General features: G+C 35.2%; 1 protein-coding gene across 3 annotated transcripts in view; it reads left to right on the forward strand.

The window, feature by feature from the left end:
• Window positions 1–19,385, forward strand: part of RASA2 (RAS p21 protein activator 2) — a 131,775-nt gene that overhangs the window by 101,139 nt on the left and 11,251 nt on the right. The window contains exons 15-20 of one of the 3 annotated variants that reach the window (XM_012647427.1): window positions 666–772; window positions 5,877–5,960; window positions 6,395–6,472; window positions 10,290–10,363; window positions 10,924–11,030; window positions 14,669–14,680. In XM_012647427.1, the coding sequence (XP_012502881.1) occupies window positions 666–772; window positions 5,877–5,960; window positions 6,395–6,472; window positions 10,290–10,363; window positions 10,924–11,030; window positions 14,669–14,680 (462 nt within the window). Of the gene's footprint in view, window positions 1–665; window positions 773–5,876; window positions 5,961–6,394; window positions 6,473–10,289; window positions 10,364–10,923; window positions 11,034–14,668; window positions 14,681–19,385 lie in introns of all 3 variants that reach the window. The other 2 variants (XM_012647426.1, XM_012647425.1) reach the window with 2 other exon arrangements.

A 19,385-nucleotide genomic window follows, 5' to 3' on the forward strand; every position in this document is an offset into this window, starting at 1 on the left:
AAGACTTAAAAGAGTTAAAACTCATACCAAACCCAGAGATTCTTTCCCTTACCATCTGCTTCTCCACCATCTGATCGTTAGGTGAAGTATTGACTACAGCCTGAAACGAAGGGTGTAGGTGAATGATCAAAGCCGCAAGGAGTGTTCAGTTCATCTGCATTTTTATATGGAATATTGATAGCTTTTTTAAAGTAAAAATTTCTGCCTAATTGTGTTTATTGCATAACTTTTGATATTATCAAGATTTTTAGGGGAAAGTCGAAACGACCTAAAAGTGAAAGCAATCTTGTATCCTAGTCTTAAGGGATTCAGTGGTACCACTAGGTAGTGCTAGATACTGCTTTTATTTTTGTTGTAATTTCAGGAGTCTCTTCTTGCAGATTAGGAAAGAGGTATTTTTCAAATTAAAATATTTCTGAAAACCTAGCAGCTTTGCCTTTTATTTTCTTTATTATTTCTTTTGGGTTTGTTTTTTTTTAGTCATAGGGTTTTTTCTTTTAGTTTAGTCATAACCATTACTATCATTTCATCAACTCAGTTCTTACTAGACAAATTGTATTGCTCTCCTATTTAGTTTACGTTTTTTTATGTATTTTTTATTTTTATCATCTTTGATTTTCAATTTAGTGTTTTTGTGCATGACATTTCACCATTTTTTTCTGCAGATGACCCTCATGTTCAATATTCTGCAGTGAGCAGCTTTGTATTTCTTCGTTTCTTTGCTGTAGCCGTAGTATCACCTCATACTTTTCATTTGCGACCTCATCATCCAGTAAGTGTTTGTTCTTCTCAAAGCTTTATTCCATTTTTATTTATTTTTATAAAGATGAAAAGGTAAAATAAGCCAATTTCACTTGGCCATGTTTTCTTATAACTGATACTTAAATTTACTCAGCATTTCTCTTGGCCATTGCTGTCTTTCACATGAGGCTAAAAATTCTATTTTTCATTATTGTTAAAAGATATTACACTAGTGATAAAATGTTAATTGTTGAAGCTTGGTGATAAGTACAAAGGAGATTTATTATATTTGTCCCTCTGCTGTTACGTATGTTTTTAAATTTCTATAATACAAGGATTTTTTTTTTCCATTAGTTATAGGTTTAGATTTGTTTGTTTTTTTTTTTTAAATAGAACCTGCTTTCCTAATTTATTAAAATGGTTTAATCTTGCAGCTATTTTTAAATTTCCCAGAAATTTGAAGAGGCTCTTTTTTGAAAAGTGTAGCAACTTTTATTGGAACATAATTTGATGTCTCCATACTTTACTTGTTATTCACATGAAGTGATACTGTAAATATATGAGATTTAAATTTTTTTAAAGCATATATAATCTGTTTATTCTACAGTCCTATTTGATTACTGAAATTTAAATCTCCATTGCATAGGTTTACATGTTTTCGTTTTCTTTTTTTTTTTTTGAGACAGAGCCTGACTCTCTTGCCCGTGCTAGAGTGCTGTGGTGTCCGCCTAGCTCACAGCAACCTCAGACTCCTGGGCTCAAACAATCCTTCTGCCTCAGCCTCCCGAGTAGCTGGGACTACAGGCATGCACCACCATGCCCAGCTAATTTTTTCTATATATTTTTAGTTGTCCAGCTAATTTCTTTCTATTTTTAGTAGAGACGGGGTCTCACTCTTGTTCAGGCTGGTCTCAAACTCCTGAGCTCAAACAATCCGCCCGCCTCGGCCTCCCAGAGTGCTAGGATTATAGGCATGAGCCACTGCGCCCAGCCAACATGTTTTCTTAATATTTAAAATTCTTTATTATTTTTACTATATATATAATTAATGAGATTCCTTCTCATATAGTGTATTTTTGCTGATTCTTTAACCTTTTATGTTCCAAATATTTTATAATCATATATAATTGTTTTTAGTTGCTGATTTGTATAACAGATAATAATAGCCAACATTTATTTAGTGCTTACTTCAGTACTGGACTTTGTTCTAACTACTTCATGTGTTTTAACTTATTTAGTCCTCCTAGTAACCCTATGTGGTAAATTCCGTCATCATCCCCATTTACAGATAAAAAAATCACAATACAGTAACTTCTCCAAGCTCACACAACAAATAAATTATAATTTGATTTTACTTAATTTGAACTGGATTAAACTGGGATTCTAACTCAGTCAGTCTTCACAGTCTGTGAGCTTAACCCTGCTCCTTCCAACCACTTATGCAGGCAGATATTCAAGTACCTATAATGTGTCAAAACATAATGCACAGCAGCAGAGATTCAGTGATGAGTAGGATGCTCCGTAAGGAAACTCGCTGTAGTGTAGGGAAGACATGTGGATTTTAAACTGGTTTCTGAATGCCAGCTCATCCTTCTGGACAGCTGCACAACATTGCCACTCATTTAACTTTGTGAGAACTGAGTAGAACCACGTTGCAGCGGCAGCAGCACACCCTTTCTTGCCAAAGGATAAATGGTCTGAGTAGCCACAGCGGAGAGCGGGTCAGTGTCCTTTTGTTCACAAGGCTGTCTTTTCTGTTGCTGCGTTACTAAGGCCGTACAGAACTCTGGAGCAATGAAAGCTTGGTAGCTGCATTCTCGACATAAACAGAACTCCTACCTCTGAACTTGTGACTTTGCTTTGTTTTCAGACTAGGATTTGCATATTCCTGTAACAGATGTTGAAATAAAATCCTTCTAACCACAAACTGCATTTGAGGTCACTGTTTTCCAATCAGTATGTACCAGAAGGACTACTTCAAAACTGTCGTATAATTTTGTTCGCTTTTGTCTTTACTTTTATCCCTACTTTTTAAGAACCTTTCAATCTAATTGGGGAAATAAGACAAACACATAAGATGTACAATCTAAAAAATACTGCATACGTAAATCTAGAACTAGTACCTGATTACACTGAAAAAAAATAATTAAAGAAAATAAAACTAGCACCTGATTAGTACCAAATATTAGCATTTTTCTTTGGCATTAGTACCAAAGAAACTGAAAGCAGGGAATGATCCCAGTGACCTGGAGGTGATAACATTGTCAAGATCAGTATCGAAAGTTGCAGAGCGGTTGGGGAAGAGAACTGATTAAAGGTTGTTCGATTTTATATGTAGATGGTCTTTGAATTTTGAGAAACCAGTTTTAGTAAAGTAGAAGAGAAGAAAATCAGATCGCAGGAGATTAAAGAATAAGTAGTTAAATGCAGTTTTACCTAGGAAATATATCAAAAGGGAGCTTGCCCTGCTGCAAAAAGACACGGGCAAATTCAAGCATGTACACATATATATGAATGAATAATTTTTTAAAAAACACTAATTTTAAAATATGGGTTATGTTAACATTGACATAGTAGACCACTCTTTTGAGAAGTTTCATGGTGAGAAAAACAAAAGGATTGGACCAACCTTCTCGTTCTGTCCCCCATTCTCTCACTGATAACTCCTTTAAGACCCAGCTAAGGCAGACTTCTCTAACCCATTAGTTTGGGTTACATGCCTCTCTTACATGTGCCTGTACCATCCTGTGGCTCTCTCTGTCATGGCATTTGTCATACTGCTTTATAATCTTTGCATGTGGATTATCGATACCTTAAGAGAAAGGCTGGATCTTTTTCGGGTTTTTGTATCTCAAGCACATGGCACAGTTTCACATGGCAAGTAGATACTCAGTAACTGTTTGATGAATGAAAGGTGGTAGCTCAGAAAGGGAGCTTGTCACATGATGAGTCTTTCCTAAATTGGGAAAACCTATGAATGGAGGAGAAGAGACCAGCGGAAAGGGAGAAATTAAAGAGAGGAGGGGGCTTACAAATGCCATATTGATATCCTGAAGGAGTCAGAAAGAATATCTTTTTGGGTTTTTTGTTCATTTTGTTTTTTAAGAGATGGGATCTCCCTCTGTTGCCCAGGCTGGAGTACAGTGGCACAGTCATAGCTCACTGCAGCCTCAAACTCCTGGGCTCAAACAATCCTCCGGTTTTGGCCTCCTGAGTAGCTAGGACTGACTACAGGTGTGCAACACCACAGTGACTAATTTTTTTTGGCCGGGGGGCAGGTGCAGAGACAGGGTCTCGCTATATTGCCCAGGCTGGTCTCAAACTCCTGGCCTCTAGTGATCCTCCCACCTCAGCCTCCTGAGTAGCTGGGATTACAGGGGTGAGCCACTGCACCCAGCAGAAAGAGTATCTTCAAGAGAAAAAGTAATGGGAATAGCCTTGGAAAAAACAATAGCTGTTCCTTTGAAATATTATGTTGAATCATATAGACCACATGAAATTGTTTTATTTTGATCAAAAATAGCCAAATAACAGCAATTTCATGTGCTGTTTAATGTAAGGAGAAAATAGGACATGTAAATGTATACCAGGTTATTTTGAGGTGAGAAATTGAACATTTCAGTCGAATTTAATAAATACTATATAATATCCACTAAGTACCGGTGCCAGGCTGCCAGATAACTAAGGTCCCAGTCATCCATGAAAGGCAGAGTCACCAATGAAAAATTATGGTGGCAGATGGTGGCAGGAGAAAATTTAGTACAGCTTATGTTTAGATTACACCAGGAAATCAACAGTATCTGAATGATGTGATTGTCAGATAGTAGTCAGAGCCATGTAAACAAACCTCTGATGTGCAGAAATTGTATAAAATATGCTTTGTTCTTTTTTGTTTTGAAGTAGTGACCTGAAACACTAAATTTAAAATAAAATTTGAACAGGAAAGTCTTGGTGAAATTCAGTTTACTAGGACATCTTTAAAAATTCTATTTTCTTCAAAGACAGAATTATAGGGACCTTTTATAGATAAAATGAAATCCTGGAGGTTCTAGCTAAAATATTTTCTGAATAATTTTAATTTAGGTGTGTAACTGTTTCATAAGTATTATCATAATGATCATATCCCAGATATTCCTTCTTTTCCAGATTGCCTTATACACTGATCATCTCTTCCCCTTCACATTCATTGCCTGTTTTCAATGTGGGGATATTAAAATACTAAGAAATGTCTACCAAAAACTAAACTAAAGCTTTTTGTATCTAAGTTTTTCTGGGTATGTCTTTAGATAGAAGATACTGTGTACTTGAATCCCTAAGACAAAGAAAAATGGTCTATGTCTTGATAAAGGAGTTTTTTACACAGATGTATAGATTGGTGAAAACTCAACAGGCTATACATTTAAGACCTATTCATTTCACCATATGGAAATTATACCTCAATTGAACAAAAAAAAAAAAAAAGAAGAAGAAGGAACAAGGGCTCATGAGGGAACACTATTTAGTCGATTTTATTTACATTTACTTCTTTCAGGTAGACAGGCCTGAAAAACACCATGGATAATAGACCCAAATAGTTGCCCCCGGTAAGATTCTATATGAACTGGGTGACTTCTCATTTCCTAAGATGTATTTGGGTCTTTGCTTCCATGGTGACAAGAGTTGATTGCATAAGCCATATAAAATATTGAATATGCTTGGAGAGGTAAGTTGAACACATAAAATTTGGAAAACTTAAAACTGACATTTTAAGGTATATGGTAGAAAAAGGTAGATGCCTTTGACATCCCGAAAGTGAATATAATTTGTCGGGTAATCCAATTTAGAATACTGTATACTAAACAACTAATATATCTGTAGTATTGATCAAGTTGTGACTTTAAAAAGTAAAACATCATTAAATAAAATTACTTTGGGAGGAATTGTCAATTACATATGGTTTCTTTAGTCTCTTAATTCCTTAGTCCAGTGAGTTTTACCCAGCCTTAGCTAGATTTTAACTATGTTGGTAGTTTGAATGAACATTTTTGAGTCACTGTTTTAGAGCAATGTAGCCCATTCACTCTATTCTACTTTTTATACAAATTATATTTCTTGAAAACTTAACAGGAGTTTTTGGTCTTTTTTACATTCTTTAGGATGCACAGACAATTAGAACATTAACTCTCATCTCCAAAACCATTCAAACTTTGGGAAGCTGGGGAAGTCTATCCAAAAGCAAGGTAAGTCTTTACATCTTTTATTTTGTTTTCACACTTCTGAATGTTGTTATATCTGTGATCCTTTCTTCTTCACTTACCTTCTTTCAAATTAAGAAGAAAGCAATACTGAACAATACATATATACAGACACAATAGCTGTCTTTTAGGTAGATATTGCATCCTAGTCACCTATTAAAGAGGACAGTTTCATTTAAACTGATAAACCTAAGAGGGGGAACCACTCTAGTAAGAAGATGAAGGAGTGATCTATTCATTGGTTTGTCTATGCCATAATCATCTAACAGCTTTGAAAGAAGTCTTCAGAAGCTCCAAGCCCTATAACTCTCTGGAAATATTGAATCCTTTTAGGCCTTAATCCTCAGCTTAAAAAAACACTTCATTATATTCTTACTTCTCTGTTTAACACATAAAATTCTGTGTTTGTTTTTTCTTAGTCAAGTTTCAAAGAGACATTCATGTGTGAATTTTTTAAAATGTTTCAAGAAGAAGGATATATTACAGCAGTTAAAAAGGTATGATTGTTTTATTCTGGAAATGTTAACATTTCTTGTCATATAGCAGGGTGGAAATAACATTTCATATTATTCCCACAAGTCCCTAGTTTAAAAAAACAATAATGTTTAAACTGTCCATCAAAAAGACTCCCTCTTTCTTCCTTTTCCTCTTATACAAGCTATATTTTTCAGCTGAAAAAAAACCTAAACAAGTTTTAACAACAGCTACTTTTGCCAGTATATTTGTAACACTATTACGAATGTCTAGGATTTCTCAGAGTGTCACTTTTAACATTTTGGGCCGGATAATTCTTGTTTGTGAGGGGCTGGCCTGCGTGTTGTAGAACATTTAGCACCATCCCTGGCTTCTGCTCATTAAATGCCAGTAGTGTTTGGCAGCCAAAATGCCTCCAGACATTGCCAGATGCTCTCTGAGGGACAAAATTGCCTATGGTTGAGAACTCCTGGTCTAGGGGTAAAGGCTTAATATGGTGCCTGATGTGTAGTGGGCACTAGCCATATAAATTTATGGTAGTAACCTGAGGAAAGTTACTATAAATTACAATGTACAAAAGCCTACAGTATATAATATCCTAACCTTAGATCTACAACATACAATAATTACTGTACTTAGAAGTTGAAAATGTTTTCAAAGGATCCTTAATTTCTGGAGTCTATAGTCTTGAATCATCTAAACAAAATATAACATTATTGTAAAACCCTGAAAACTTGTAAAGAAAAGTTGTTTTAAAGTACATCAAAAGTAGGCTTGAAGAAAGTACTATACCTTATTTATCACAATCCTAACTTAGTGAATCCAAATTAGCAAAGCCAAATTTTAAAGACTTCATTCAATTTCTGTAGCATGATCAGCAGTTAATTGCCAAGGGTATATTTTGTTAAGGTATGTATTTGGACTTTCAAAAAAATACTTTTATAGGGACTCAGTAAATGAAAATGATTTAAAAAGTTAAAGTCCATTGGAATTTTTTTCATCTAGAATATTGCACTTTCAGCCAAATTTTTTTAAGGCAACCATTGAAGACTTTTGAGAAGAAAGTCTTTCAAAAGAATAGGCAAAGAAAAAGCTGCCCTTTTATTTTTAGGACATTGTTGAACCATTTGTGGGACAGTGTAGGCAGACTTTTGTTGGCAAGATTATGATGTACTGTCTTTTGTTTGGGGTTGTTTTTCCATGTTTTATGACCTAGGCTATGGTAGCATCTGACTTTTTTTTTCCTTCTAAAATGTGTAGAGTTGATAATGTCAGCAGAGAAAGGATTTAAGGGTGCCAGGAGTTTAGTCTGTTCCTGATCTACCCTGAGTCACCCACTCACATCCTAATGGACTATTATCAGAGTATGCCTCCTATCTCAGATTTGGTTCTAGACTCCTAAGGTGGCATAGAATATTTTGCCCTAATATCCTAGTTTTATTTATTATTTATGAGTTAAGTATGGATATGTGCAGTGCTAGAAATTGTAAAACCTTATGAAGGCAAATTTCTCATTTTGACACTTTCACTAGTGACATTGACCATCGCTTCTGAAGAAAATAGTTTATAACTCCGAATTGTATACTATTCCCCATAGAGTTTAGGAAGGATAACCTCAATAGTTCTATAAAAAGGGTGACCCTATAATTTGGTGTCTAAACCAGGACACTTTGACTATTAATGATTATTGTGGGACAATAGGAATGGTCTTGTCAGGGATGGTTGTGAGCAAACTGGGACCTATAGTCACTCTGTCTGTAGTCCATCTTAACTAATGTGTTTTCTTTTACTTTATATGTTTGTATTTATCCCATAGTTCCTTAAAATTAAATAATTGTTATAAATAAATTTATAAATATTTGTTAAATTAATCAATGGTGTCAGGTAAATACTAAGAAATGAAATATTCAAATAATTCTGTTACTTTCCATTAGTGCATGGTCCATCTGTGAGAACCGAAGATGTGATAGGACACTTATTTCGTTCCCTTAGCTTAGATACCTGTACTCGCATGATCCACATATAATGCAAAAGGAACTTTGTTCTTGTTTTTTCACTTACCAAGATTTCCTTCCAGCAAACTAGAAGTAAACATTCCATTTGAAAACCCCACAGGTATGGGCTCTGGTGGGCAACCTATAGCCAGTCTAGGAAAATTGTTTCTAGAAATTCTACTTTACATCTGGCACTGGAACCTCAATATCATCCTTACTGGAATGTGCTTTGTTTTTAAGTCCTAAGCAGAACAACATAGAAAAGTATAAAGGAAAAAGTAAGGAAATTCAGACCTTCTCTGAGTTTGTAATATCCAACTAATGAACTAAACAAATGGATAGTTCATTTAGGGGGCAAAATAGGTCTCTTCTGTAAGAACAAGAGTTATTCCTTGAACTGCTAATTTCCCTTTCCCATGAAGAGATGTCTACATGCTAGGAAGCCGTTGAACAGTCATGGTAGCTTTTTTTTTTTTTTTTTTTTGGTGGGGGTAGAGACTAGGTCTTGCTATGTTGCCCAGACTGGTCTTGAACTCCTGATCTCAAGTGATCATCTCACCTCAGCCTCCCAAAGTACTGGGATTACAGGCTGAGCCACCAAGCCCAGCCAAGGTAGCATATTTATGAAGTGAAATGCTCTTCCCTGGGAAACTTGCCATTGCTAAAGATGGATATTCCCAATTTTATTGAGCTACCGCATTCCCACATTCTCCATAGGAAGTTTATAAATGGTAATTCGATTTCCAGGTTATCTCAAAGAACCCACTCAACATTTCATTTATAACTGTGAAAGACCATCTTTCAGGGCTAAAATCAGTTACATGTAGTAGAAGTCAGCAAACTCTTTTGTGTAAAGGGCCAGTGAGAAAATATTTTAGGCTTTGCTGGTCACATAAGGTCTCTGCCACATATTCTTCTTTGTTTTTGTAACCCTTTAAAAATGTAACAACTACAAGTTGAATATCCCTTATCCAAAATGCTTGGAACCAGAAGTGTTTTAGATTTCAGATTTTTTCAGATTTTGAGATATTTTCTTTATATATGTTCTCACTAGTTGAACATCCCTTGATGTGAAGATCCAAAATTCAAAACACTCCCACAAGTGTTTCCTTTGAATGTTAAATTGGCACTCAGAAAGTTTTGGATTTAGGAGGATTTGGGATTTTTGGATTTGGGATGCTGAATGTGTATTCTTACAAAAACAGGCTGCTGGTCAGATTCGGCCCGCTGGGCCATAGTTTGGTGATCCTTGACCTACAGTAAAGGTTCATAATCCTATATGTAAAATCTTAGGGACCAGAAGTATTTCAGAATTCAGTTTTTCAGAGTCTCAAAAGGTAATCAGTATATACTATATGTAACAGCCCCAGTGGAGCCTAGGGTAGCACTGCATAATCAAATACATTAATTTTTATGTAGCATAGTATTAATATGTGAATACTCACACTAAGTAAGATAAATTCAGACTATAAATAGCCTTACACCAATTCAGGTTAAGTTATATCCCCAAATGAGTTTACTATGAATCAAAGATAAAAAAATAAACTGTCTAAATTCAGAGCTTTATGTATTTCACAATTTCAGTTAAGGAATTTTGGTTTGATTTGTTTCTATAGGGAAATATATTTTGGGTTTCAAATAACTTAAGAATAAACTTTTTAAAATACCTGTCATTTGTAAATTAGCGACTTCTACAATTAAATGTGTTTTGTTTTATAAATTACTATTATGTCTATTTTTTAATATTGAATAACTTCACAATATAATCAATGACATGTAAGATAAACTGAATTCTTTATAATGTACCTTATTGCACAGTATAATATTTGCCCATTTTCCCGTTTAGTTCTTGGATGAAATTTCATCTACTGAAACTAAAGAGACCAGTGGTACGAGTGAGCCTGTGCACCTGAAAGAAGGGTAATTTAATGAAATTAGAAATGAAAATAATGTGTCAGTATAGACATTAAGTAAGTACAAAAAGCATGAGTCTGAGAGTGAGGAGATCTGGGTTTGTGTTCTGTGCTAGAACTGCCTAAGACATCGGTCAGGTAAGTCACCCTCACTATCCTACAAACTTTATGTCAGAAAGGCATGACTCCCTGGCCATGCAGACCCAGAGTTTTGCAATTATTATTAAAAAGTTTTGCAATTATAGTAAGATTGTAGGTATTAGAGTGCTTTGAAAAAGTAATAGCACTATTCAGTCTTAAAGTAGAGTGGTTATTATTGGAAGAGAGGGGGTCACTCATTTGGCCTTTTTTGTTCTATGTAGCACAAATAAGAATATTAAATTAAAACTTTATTCCCTTAGTGTGGCCAAAATAAATGCAAGAGTCATAGATGGCAAAGGTATTTTCATATATTTAATATAATCTTACACAACTATTCATGTCATTTAAAATGAGAGGGTAATTCTTTGTTTTGGATTAACTATGTTAATTTTTGTAGCTAAATGTTTTCATCTGTTACTTTGACAGTGAGATGTATAAAAGAGCTCAGGGAAGAACTCGGATTGGAAAAAAGAATTTCAAGAAACGATGGTTCTGCTTAACAAGCAGAGAGCTCACCTACCACAAACAGCCAGGTAGTTGTGTTTATGCTTTATTGTGGGGTTTTTCCTGGTTCTTGGTGAAGATTTTTTTTTTTTTTGCTGCTTAATGTGACTCCAGTGAATCCTTTCACTAATATTACTGTAGTTTACAATTTCTCACAGTGATACATACACACTAAAAATGAAATAAATGTATGACTAGTGACACCATGTAATAACATTTTTCTCACGTTTCTTGTCTTGCTAAACATGGTGTTCCTTCAGTGTGCTCTGTTTTCTAAAAATCCTGGCTATTTTACAATCAGTATATAAGGAGCAACTCTTAAACCTCTTAGAACTTGGAAATTTCTTTAACTCTCAGAGCCAAATTATTAAGATTCAATACCTAATAAATGAGAATATTTCCATGGTTTGCTGGAAAAATATCAGCCAAAAATTCCCACAGTCATACCATAGATTGTGATCCCTGTATAATTATCAGATTCCTTCTAGGCTGTTGGCCAAGCTAACCCCCCAAGATGGAAGATTTAATAATTTGCCTCCTGAGAAAACTGTTACCTTCACAAATGGGCTATTAGGTTATTAAGTATGAAATGTCCAGTCTCCTTAAGTACTAAGTTTGACAGTTGATATCTCTGACATTTCACTTTGACATTTGTTTTATTTTTATTGTGAAGATACATCCTCATTCTTTCAAACACATGGTTTGGCTTGTGATTATCTTTCAAATTTTTTTTAAAGCAATTTTTGTGAAACCATGGATAAGTCAAAAATTCCTGTTATTTTCGAGTATGAGTTCCGTCATGGAACGAGTGCAATGCATATAGCTCAAAGTATCAACAAAGTGTTTGGGAAGGATGTGGCTGATGAACACACAGTAGATGGATGGTTTGAGAAGTTCCATTCTGATGATTTCAATCTTGAAAATGAGCTACGTGAGCAACCTGAGACCAAGGTGGATAATGGGGTAATGATGAGCTGAAAGCTGTAGCAAAAGCAAATCCATCTCAACCTACACATGAATTAGCACCAAGGTTTGACATTACTAGTCCAACTATATTGGATTATTTGAAACAAATCGACATGGTAAGAAAGCTGGATAGACAGGTACCACGTGAATTAAACGAACGTCAGAAGAGAAATCATCTCGAAGCTTGCCTTTCCTTGCTGTCATGACATAAAGGTGAAACATTTCTACACCATGTTGTTACGTGTGATGAAAAATAGATTCTTTTTGACAATTTGCAAGCATTTGACACAATGGTTGGTTAAATATGAAGTGCCGAAACGCAGTCCAAAACCGAATATTCATCAAAAAAAAGCTAATGGTATCTATTTGGTGGCCCAGTGCTGGTGTTATCCACTACAGCTTCATGAAACCTGGTCAGTCAATTACAGCGGATGTCTACTGCAACCAATTGGATGAAATGAGAATCCTTGCGATTAAGCAGCAGAAACTGGTCAATAGAGACAGACTAATCCTCTTGCAAGACCATGTGTTGCACAAACAATGCTGCTGAAACTACAGAGACTGGACTTGGAAACTCTCTGTCATCCACTGTATTCACCGGACCTTGCACAACTGACAGCCACTTCTTCTAGGCTTTGAGCCACTGCAAGGAAAAATACTCAATTATCAAGAAGCTGTGGAAAATACCTTTTGCCATTTCATTGCCACTCACTCTCCAGGCTTCATTTGCTGCTGGCATAAACAAGCTACCATTAAGATGGCAAAACTGTGTCAATAATTTAGGCACATACTTTGATTAATTTTACTGATTCTTGTTTGAGACATAAGAAACTTTGATTCAAAATCGGACATTTCATATTTAATGACCTAATACTTGTTTTTAAAAAGCTATCTTCTTATGATGTGATTCGAGAGCTCCACAGAGGTAAAATTTGTGCCTCAGTAGATTGACACAATGCTTAAAATGTCCTCCTTTTAAGTTTATTCCTTTGGGGTAAGCATTATTCATAGAAGGCCATCAGCTTCTCATATTTTAGCAAGAAGAATTTAGCATCTAGATTGCACACAGTAGAATCCCTTTCATCAAAAGTGATCAGGATCCAAAGATGTTCACTTAATCAAAAAGGTCAAAGTAAGAATCATTAAAAAATAAAAAGATGCATACATATCTTAAATATTTATGTATTTGTTTACCAGTCTTTTGATAGAGAACCAAGACCTTTTGACTATAGAGCTATAGATTGGATTTCCTCTTTTGTCTTTCTTGTGTAAATATACCCATAATGCATCAGTTTTCAGGTGATTTCATCAAAGTAAATCTAGAACTTAGAAAATTGAAAAATAATCCAAAAGTACAGAATCGTTTTAGATTTTCAGGATAATCACCCCAGTCTTTTAGAGCTGTCATACCTCCATATAAATCATCTTTTTTTGTGTAGGTATGGGTCTCCTTCTTAGCTTTTTAAAGCATTTTCTTTCTTTTCAAATAAATAATAAGCCTCTTGGTAGGGGGCACTTATTTTGTCACCTTACATAATATTTAAGTAAATTATAATTACATGGAAAACTCGCATAAATTGGTGTGGGAACAAACCCAATGGACTTGATAAGCAAAACAGCCTAACCAATGGAAGCAGAAGGGTGCAGGCTTAATAGAGAGTAGCCTAGCAACCACAAGCATTCAGCCTCCCATGGGCATCACGCAATATGTTTTACAGAGGAGATGGAGAGTTTCAGTTAATCCATCAAATCTATTAAGTAAAGATCTGTTAAGAGAATTTCTGCAGAATTTCTCTCTTAACAGCAGAGAGTCTCTGGAATGGTAACACAAACATCAGACATAGGGTGCTTTCAGCAGAATGTAGACACATGTTAAGTAGAGTGCTTCAGTAGAGATTCTTGAGTAGTAGAGTGATAAGAAAAAATTTTTATTTAATTCTTCCTTAGGAACGGCTTAGCCAGAATGAGTACAAATGTCCAAATATATTAGTAAGATATAAGAAACGAAATGCATTTTATTTTTAGGCACACAGATAACTTTTTACAGCATATACATATTCAAATAACTAAAATCAATAGGCTATGTACTTGCCATTCCAGACAGGATTTTTCTAAGCTAAGCATATTTTGAATGTTTTAGAAATTATACGTTATATTGATTACTATATAAATATTTTCACTGAGGTATAGCATAGGTGCTAATTATTTTATATTAACAGTACATTTAAATTTAAGATAAGTTAGTCATTCTCTATAAATGAGTTATTTTTTCTCATTTAAAGCATTTTTTTAATCTAAACCAATATTCTAAAGTCTCTTTTGATTTATAATCTTCTTTAAGAATTAGATAGCTATGGGCCCCCTACTTCTGGAACACTGCATATACACATGAGGATTTCATAGACCCGAAGTCCATCCACAGTTCTCAAGTTAAGAACCTCTGTTCTATCCAGTGATTTTAAGACGATAAAATTCTGTAGAATGATTAGGCTACTTTAAGTATAAAATAGACCCATTAGAAGCTACATTGTTTTCAGGCCTTAACAAATTTAAAATGTTGGAATGACAATGGAGAAATAAGACATGAGGTTTTGAGATTATTTACCAAAGCCTACAGTTTTAAGCATCCATGCTTTTTGTTTTAACTATTTTGATGGATTTTTCCAAAATGTATTACATGCTTCCCTGCCTTCTAAAAAAGAGTTCATTGAACGTAAGTTACATTTTCTAGATGACTTGGGGGGCTATCATTGATAATATTAATTATTATATGGTACTCTGATTTAGTGATGTTTTCAGGGCTGCTTAAAGGTGTGTGCAGATGTTTACTCCAGCTAAATGCCTTGAACTGCTATGCTTTTGTGTTCCTGTGTTTGCTTTATATAGTTTTTCTCTATCTCTCTAAGTAAAGCTGTCACCTTAAATTTCTTGTAATAACAGTGAACCAGAGTATACCATCTTATTCCAATCCCTATCACCCATCTCCATTTTTTACTGCTAATGTCCTGAGTGAGGATACTGTGTTTGTTAAAATTATACATAAGAATAAAAGGCTTTGAGTGAGGATGTTTGGACGTTTGCCTATGAATAAAGTACCTGGGCTTGGCATTCTCTGGTTGTTCCACAGATGTTTTTGCTTACTTCCTATTTCCTCCTTGTTTCCTAGATATCCAAGACTGCTAGTTAGTAGTCTCTTCAAAGCTACACTTACTATGTGACTTGGGTATCTGAAAGAATACCTCCCAAATTTTCTGTAACAAGGCTCTAAATCATTGAGTCTTTGATTCTGTCTTCCTGCTACACAATGGTATTTTAAATCAAATATTTCTACCACTCAGAATCAAATAATGTGGCCCTTGTACTGGAAAAGGAATTAATAGAATTTTCTCAGTTTTAAGAATTTTTCTCCAATAAGTATAAATTTTTGATGCCCACTTAGGTCATTGCTAACAAGCAATAGTAAGCAACTAAGTATACAGTTTAAATTAACATGTAGCAAGTGAATATCAGATACTCAATTAGCTATTAGTCATGATTACCTTGGTGGTTTTTTATGGGTCTTAGAGTTTATACTTACAGTTTTATATTGCTGTACTGTAATGTATTCATCTTCTACAAGTAAATGTTTTCCTAGTTATATGCTGGAAGTAAACAAGCTATTGATTGATGTTCCAGCCTCTTCATGTCTCATCCAGCCTCATCTTTTATGTTCTCCATATGTAGCTTCACCAAGCTAGTTCTTGTAGTTCCTTTAACTTGTGCTCTTTAATAGTCATGCTTTTGCATATGCTCTACTTAGAAATTCCTTTATTTTCTTTTTTACCTGTATAATCTGTTGTCCTTCAAGCCCCAGATTATCAGCTTTTTATGGAAGTTATTTTAAACCTCTGGCCACCTATTCCCTTACTTTGTTTCTTTAGCCACATTAGCAATAACATCTGGCACACTGTGTGGTCATTACTTTTGTCCATCTCTTTCCCTAGTCTTTAAGATCCTCAGTGATAAGGATCATATTATTACTAGTGGCATAAAAGCATTTAGTAAATATTCTTCAAAGAACACCATGTATTCCACATGTGCTATCACCTGAATTACTTGTATAACCCACTGCTATAGATTTCTAAAATTTATACCAAGCATACTAATAGATTGTTAACAAATTCATCTTTGAAATTTCATTCCTGTAGAAAAAGTAGCTCTTGTCTACTTTTGGGAGACCTGTTATACATAGAAATAATACACAACTTCCATGTAATATCAAATGTCCTCACTCATACAGCTTATGGGCAATGTAAAAGAAACTTCCATGATGTTTTAAACATAAATGCTCAGTACATTGAAGTTGACTTAGTTTTCACCCGCTGATATTTTCACACATAAGCTCTGCAGTATTTTTTTCTTTGATAGCTAAAGAACAAAATACATCATTGATTCAATCATTTATTCGACAGGTACTTTGTTGGTGCCTACTATATGCCAGACACTGTTCTAGGCTCTAGAGAGAACAGTAGTGAACAAAACATACCAAAATCCCTGCCCTTGTGGATCGTATAGGTTAGTACTGATAGACAATAAACAACAACAAAAAAAAATTATATGTATATTGGATGGTTATAAATGAGATGAGCAAAAAAGAATTAAGGAAGGGGAATAGAAAATGATGGATTCAGTGAAAGAAGTTAAAATATTAAAAGGTCTAGCCAGAGAAGGCTTCACTGAGAAAGTAACATTTCAGCAAAGATCTAAAGATGGTGAGAGATTGAGCCATGTGACTATTTGGGATAAGGGTGTTACAGAAATAGCTAACAGTAACAGTACCCAGAACAAAAGCCCCGAAATAGAAGTATGCCTGGAGTGTCCAAGAGATAAGAGAAAGCTCTTGTAGCTGGAAAAAATGAGGGAGGGGGTGAATCATAGGAATGAATGTCAAAAAGGTCATAGAGGAGCTAGGTATCAAAGGACCTTTTGGGCCATTATAAGGCTGTTACTGTGAATAAGATGGGAAGGCATTGGAGAGGTTTAAGCAGAGGAATGACATTGTTTGACTTGTATTTTAGTGGGATCACTCAAGCTGTGGGGAGTGTTATGTGAAGAATAGAATGAAGGGGCCAAGGAGACCAGCTAAGAAGCTGTTGTAATAATCCAGGGGGGGAAACGATAATGGCTTGGACCAGTTGGTAGCAGTGGAAGTGGTAAAAATGGATCCCATTCTGGATCTATTTTAAAGATAGTGCTTAGAGGATTAGATACGGGGAGTAAGAGGAAGAGGCGAGTCAAGGATAATTCCAAGGATTTGGGCATGGGCAACTAGAGGGATGAAGTTGACTTTTTAAAAGTAGACACATGGGGCTGGCTGCAATGGCTCATGCCTGTAATCCTAGCACTCTGGGAGGCCAAGGCAGGAGAATCGCTTGAAGTCAGGAGTTAGAGACAAGCCTGAGCAAGAACGAGACCCCATCTCTACTAAAAATAGAAAAAGTTAGCTGGGCAACTAAAAATGGAAAAAAAAAAAAATTAGCCAGGCATGGTGGTGCACACCTGTAGTCCCAGCTACTCGGGAGGCTGAGGCAGGAGGATTGCTTGAGCCCGGGAGTTGGAGGTTGCTATGAACTAAGTTGACACCACAGCACTCTAGCCCGGGCAACAGAGCGAGACTCTGTCTCAAAAAAAAAAAAAAAATAGATACATGGGCTGGACATGGTAGCTCACATCTGTAATCCTAGCACTTTGGGAGGCCAAGGAAGGAGGATCACTTGATCCCAGACCAGCATGAGCAACGTAGCAAGATGAGGGTCTCGCTCTTGCTCCAGCTAGTCTCAAATTCCTGGCGTCAAGCATGGTGGTGTGTGCCTGTAGTCCCAGCTACTTGGGAGACTGAGACAAGAGGATTGCTTGAACCCAGGAGTTTGAGATCGCTGTGAGCTATAATGAGGGCACTGCACTCTAACCTGGGCAATAGAGTGAGACCCTGTCTCAAAAAAAAAAAAAAAAGAATAAACAGTATAGTAGGAGCAAAGTATAAAACCAACCCACAGGGTGATCAGCTAGTGATGTAACTGTTCAAAGGAAGGTAACTGAACTTACAGTCTCTACAATGTTTCATCCATAATGTCCAGTGTACAATGAAACATTAACATCTTGAGAACAAACAGGGAATTATGGTACATAATCCAGAGAAAAAACAATTAGTAGAAGTATACCCCTAGATGATCTACATATTGGAATTAGCAGACATCAACTTTAAAGCCACTGTTATAAATATTTCAAGGACTTAGTGGAAAAGGTAGTCATGATGAGTAAAGAAATGGGGAATCTTGGCAAAAAAAAAAAAAAAAGAAAGAAAAAAGAACCTATAAAAAGGAATCAAATGGAAACTCTAGAATTGAAAATTACAATACCTGAAATGAAAACTTCACTGAATTGGCTTAACACATCAGAGATGTCAGAAGAAAGGTTCAGTGAACTTGAAGATAGATCAATAGAATTTAACCAATCTAGAAATATGGAAAAGATTGGGGAAAAAATTAACAAAACTTCAGTGACTTACGAAACAGTATCAGGTAATCTAATATATGCATGGTTGATGTCCCAAAAGGATAATAGAAAAAGAATGGGATAGAAAAAATATTTGAAGAAATAGTGGCCTAAAGTTTCCTAAACTTGGTGAAAAAAACATTAATATTACACACCCAAGGAGCTCAGTGAACTGCAAGCATGATAAATACAAAGGAAACCACACTTACACATACAATAAACCAGAGATAGGAGAAAATCTTGCAGAGAAACAAGACAAGTTACATACAAGGGAACAACAGTACAATTAACACCGAACTTCTCCTAAGAAGCAACCAAAACCAAAGGACAAATGGAATGACCTCTTTAGAATGCTGAAGTACAAAAGTTCTCAACCTAGAATTCTAGCGAAAATTTCCTTCAAAAATGAAAATATCTGTTAGATAAATGAAAGCTGAGAAACTCCATTGCAAGTAGGCCTGCACTATAGGAAAGGCTAAAGGAAATTCTTCAGGCTGAAAGGAAACAGTACCAGGTGGAAACTTAAATCTTCTGGAAGGAATGAAGAGTATTAGAAGTGGTAAATATGTGGGTAAATGTAAGAATGTCTTTTTTTTTCCTGAATTTCTTTAAAAAGCAACTGTTTAAATTAAAATTTATAACATCGAATTTGTAGGGTTTATAATACATCTGGATGTAAAATATATGATGATAGCACAAAGGAAGGGGATGACATAAATTATTCCAAGGGTCTTATATTTTATGTGAAGTGATACAAGAATAATTTTAAACAGACTATGATGAATTAGGCTATATTGTTGTAATATCTAGAATAAAAAGATAGAAAAAACTGGGTATAACTAATCCATCCCCTCTCCCCAACCCAAAAAATAAATAAATAAAAA

Source organism: Propithecus coquereli, unplaced genomic scaffold, assembly GCF_000956105.1.
Source record: "Propithecus coquereli isolate 6110/MARCELLA unplaced genomic scaffold, Pcoq_1.0 Scaffold268, whole genome shotgun sequence".
NCBI classification, from domain to species: Eukaryota; Metazoa; Chordata; class Mammalia; order Primates; family Indriidae; genus Propithecus; species Propithecus coquereli.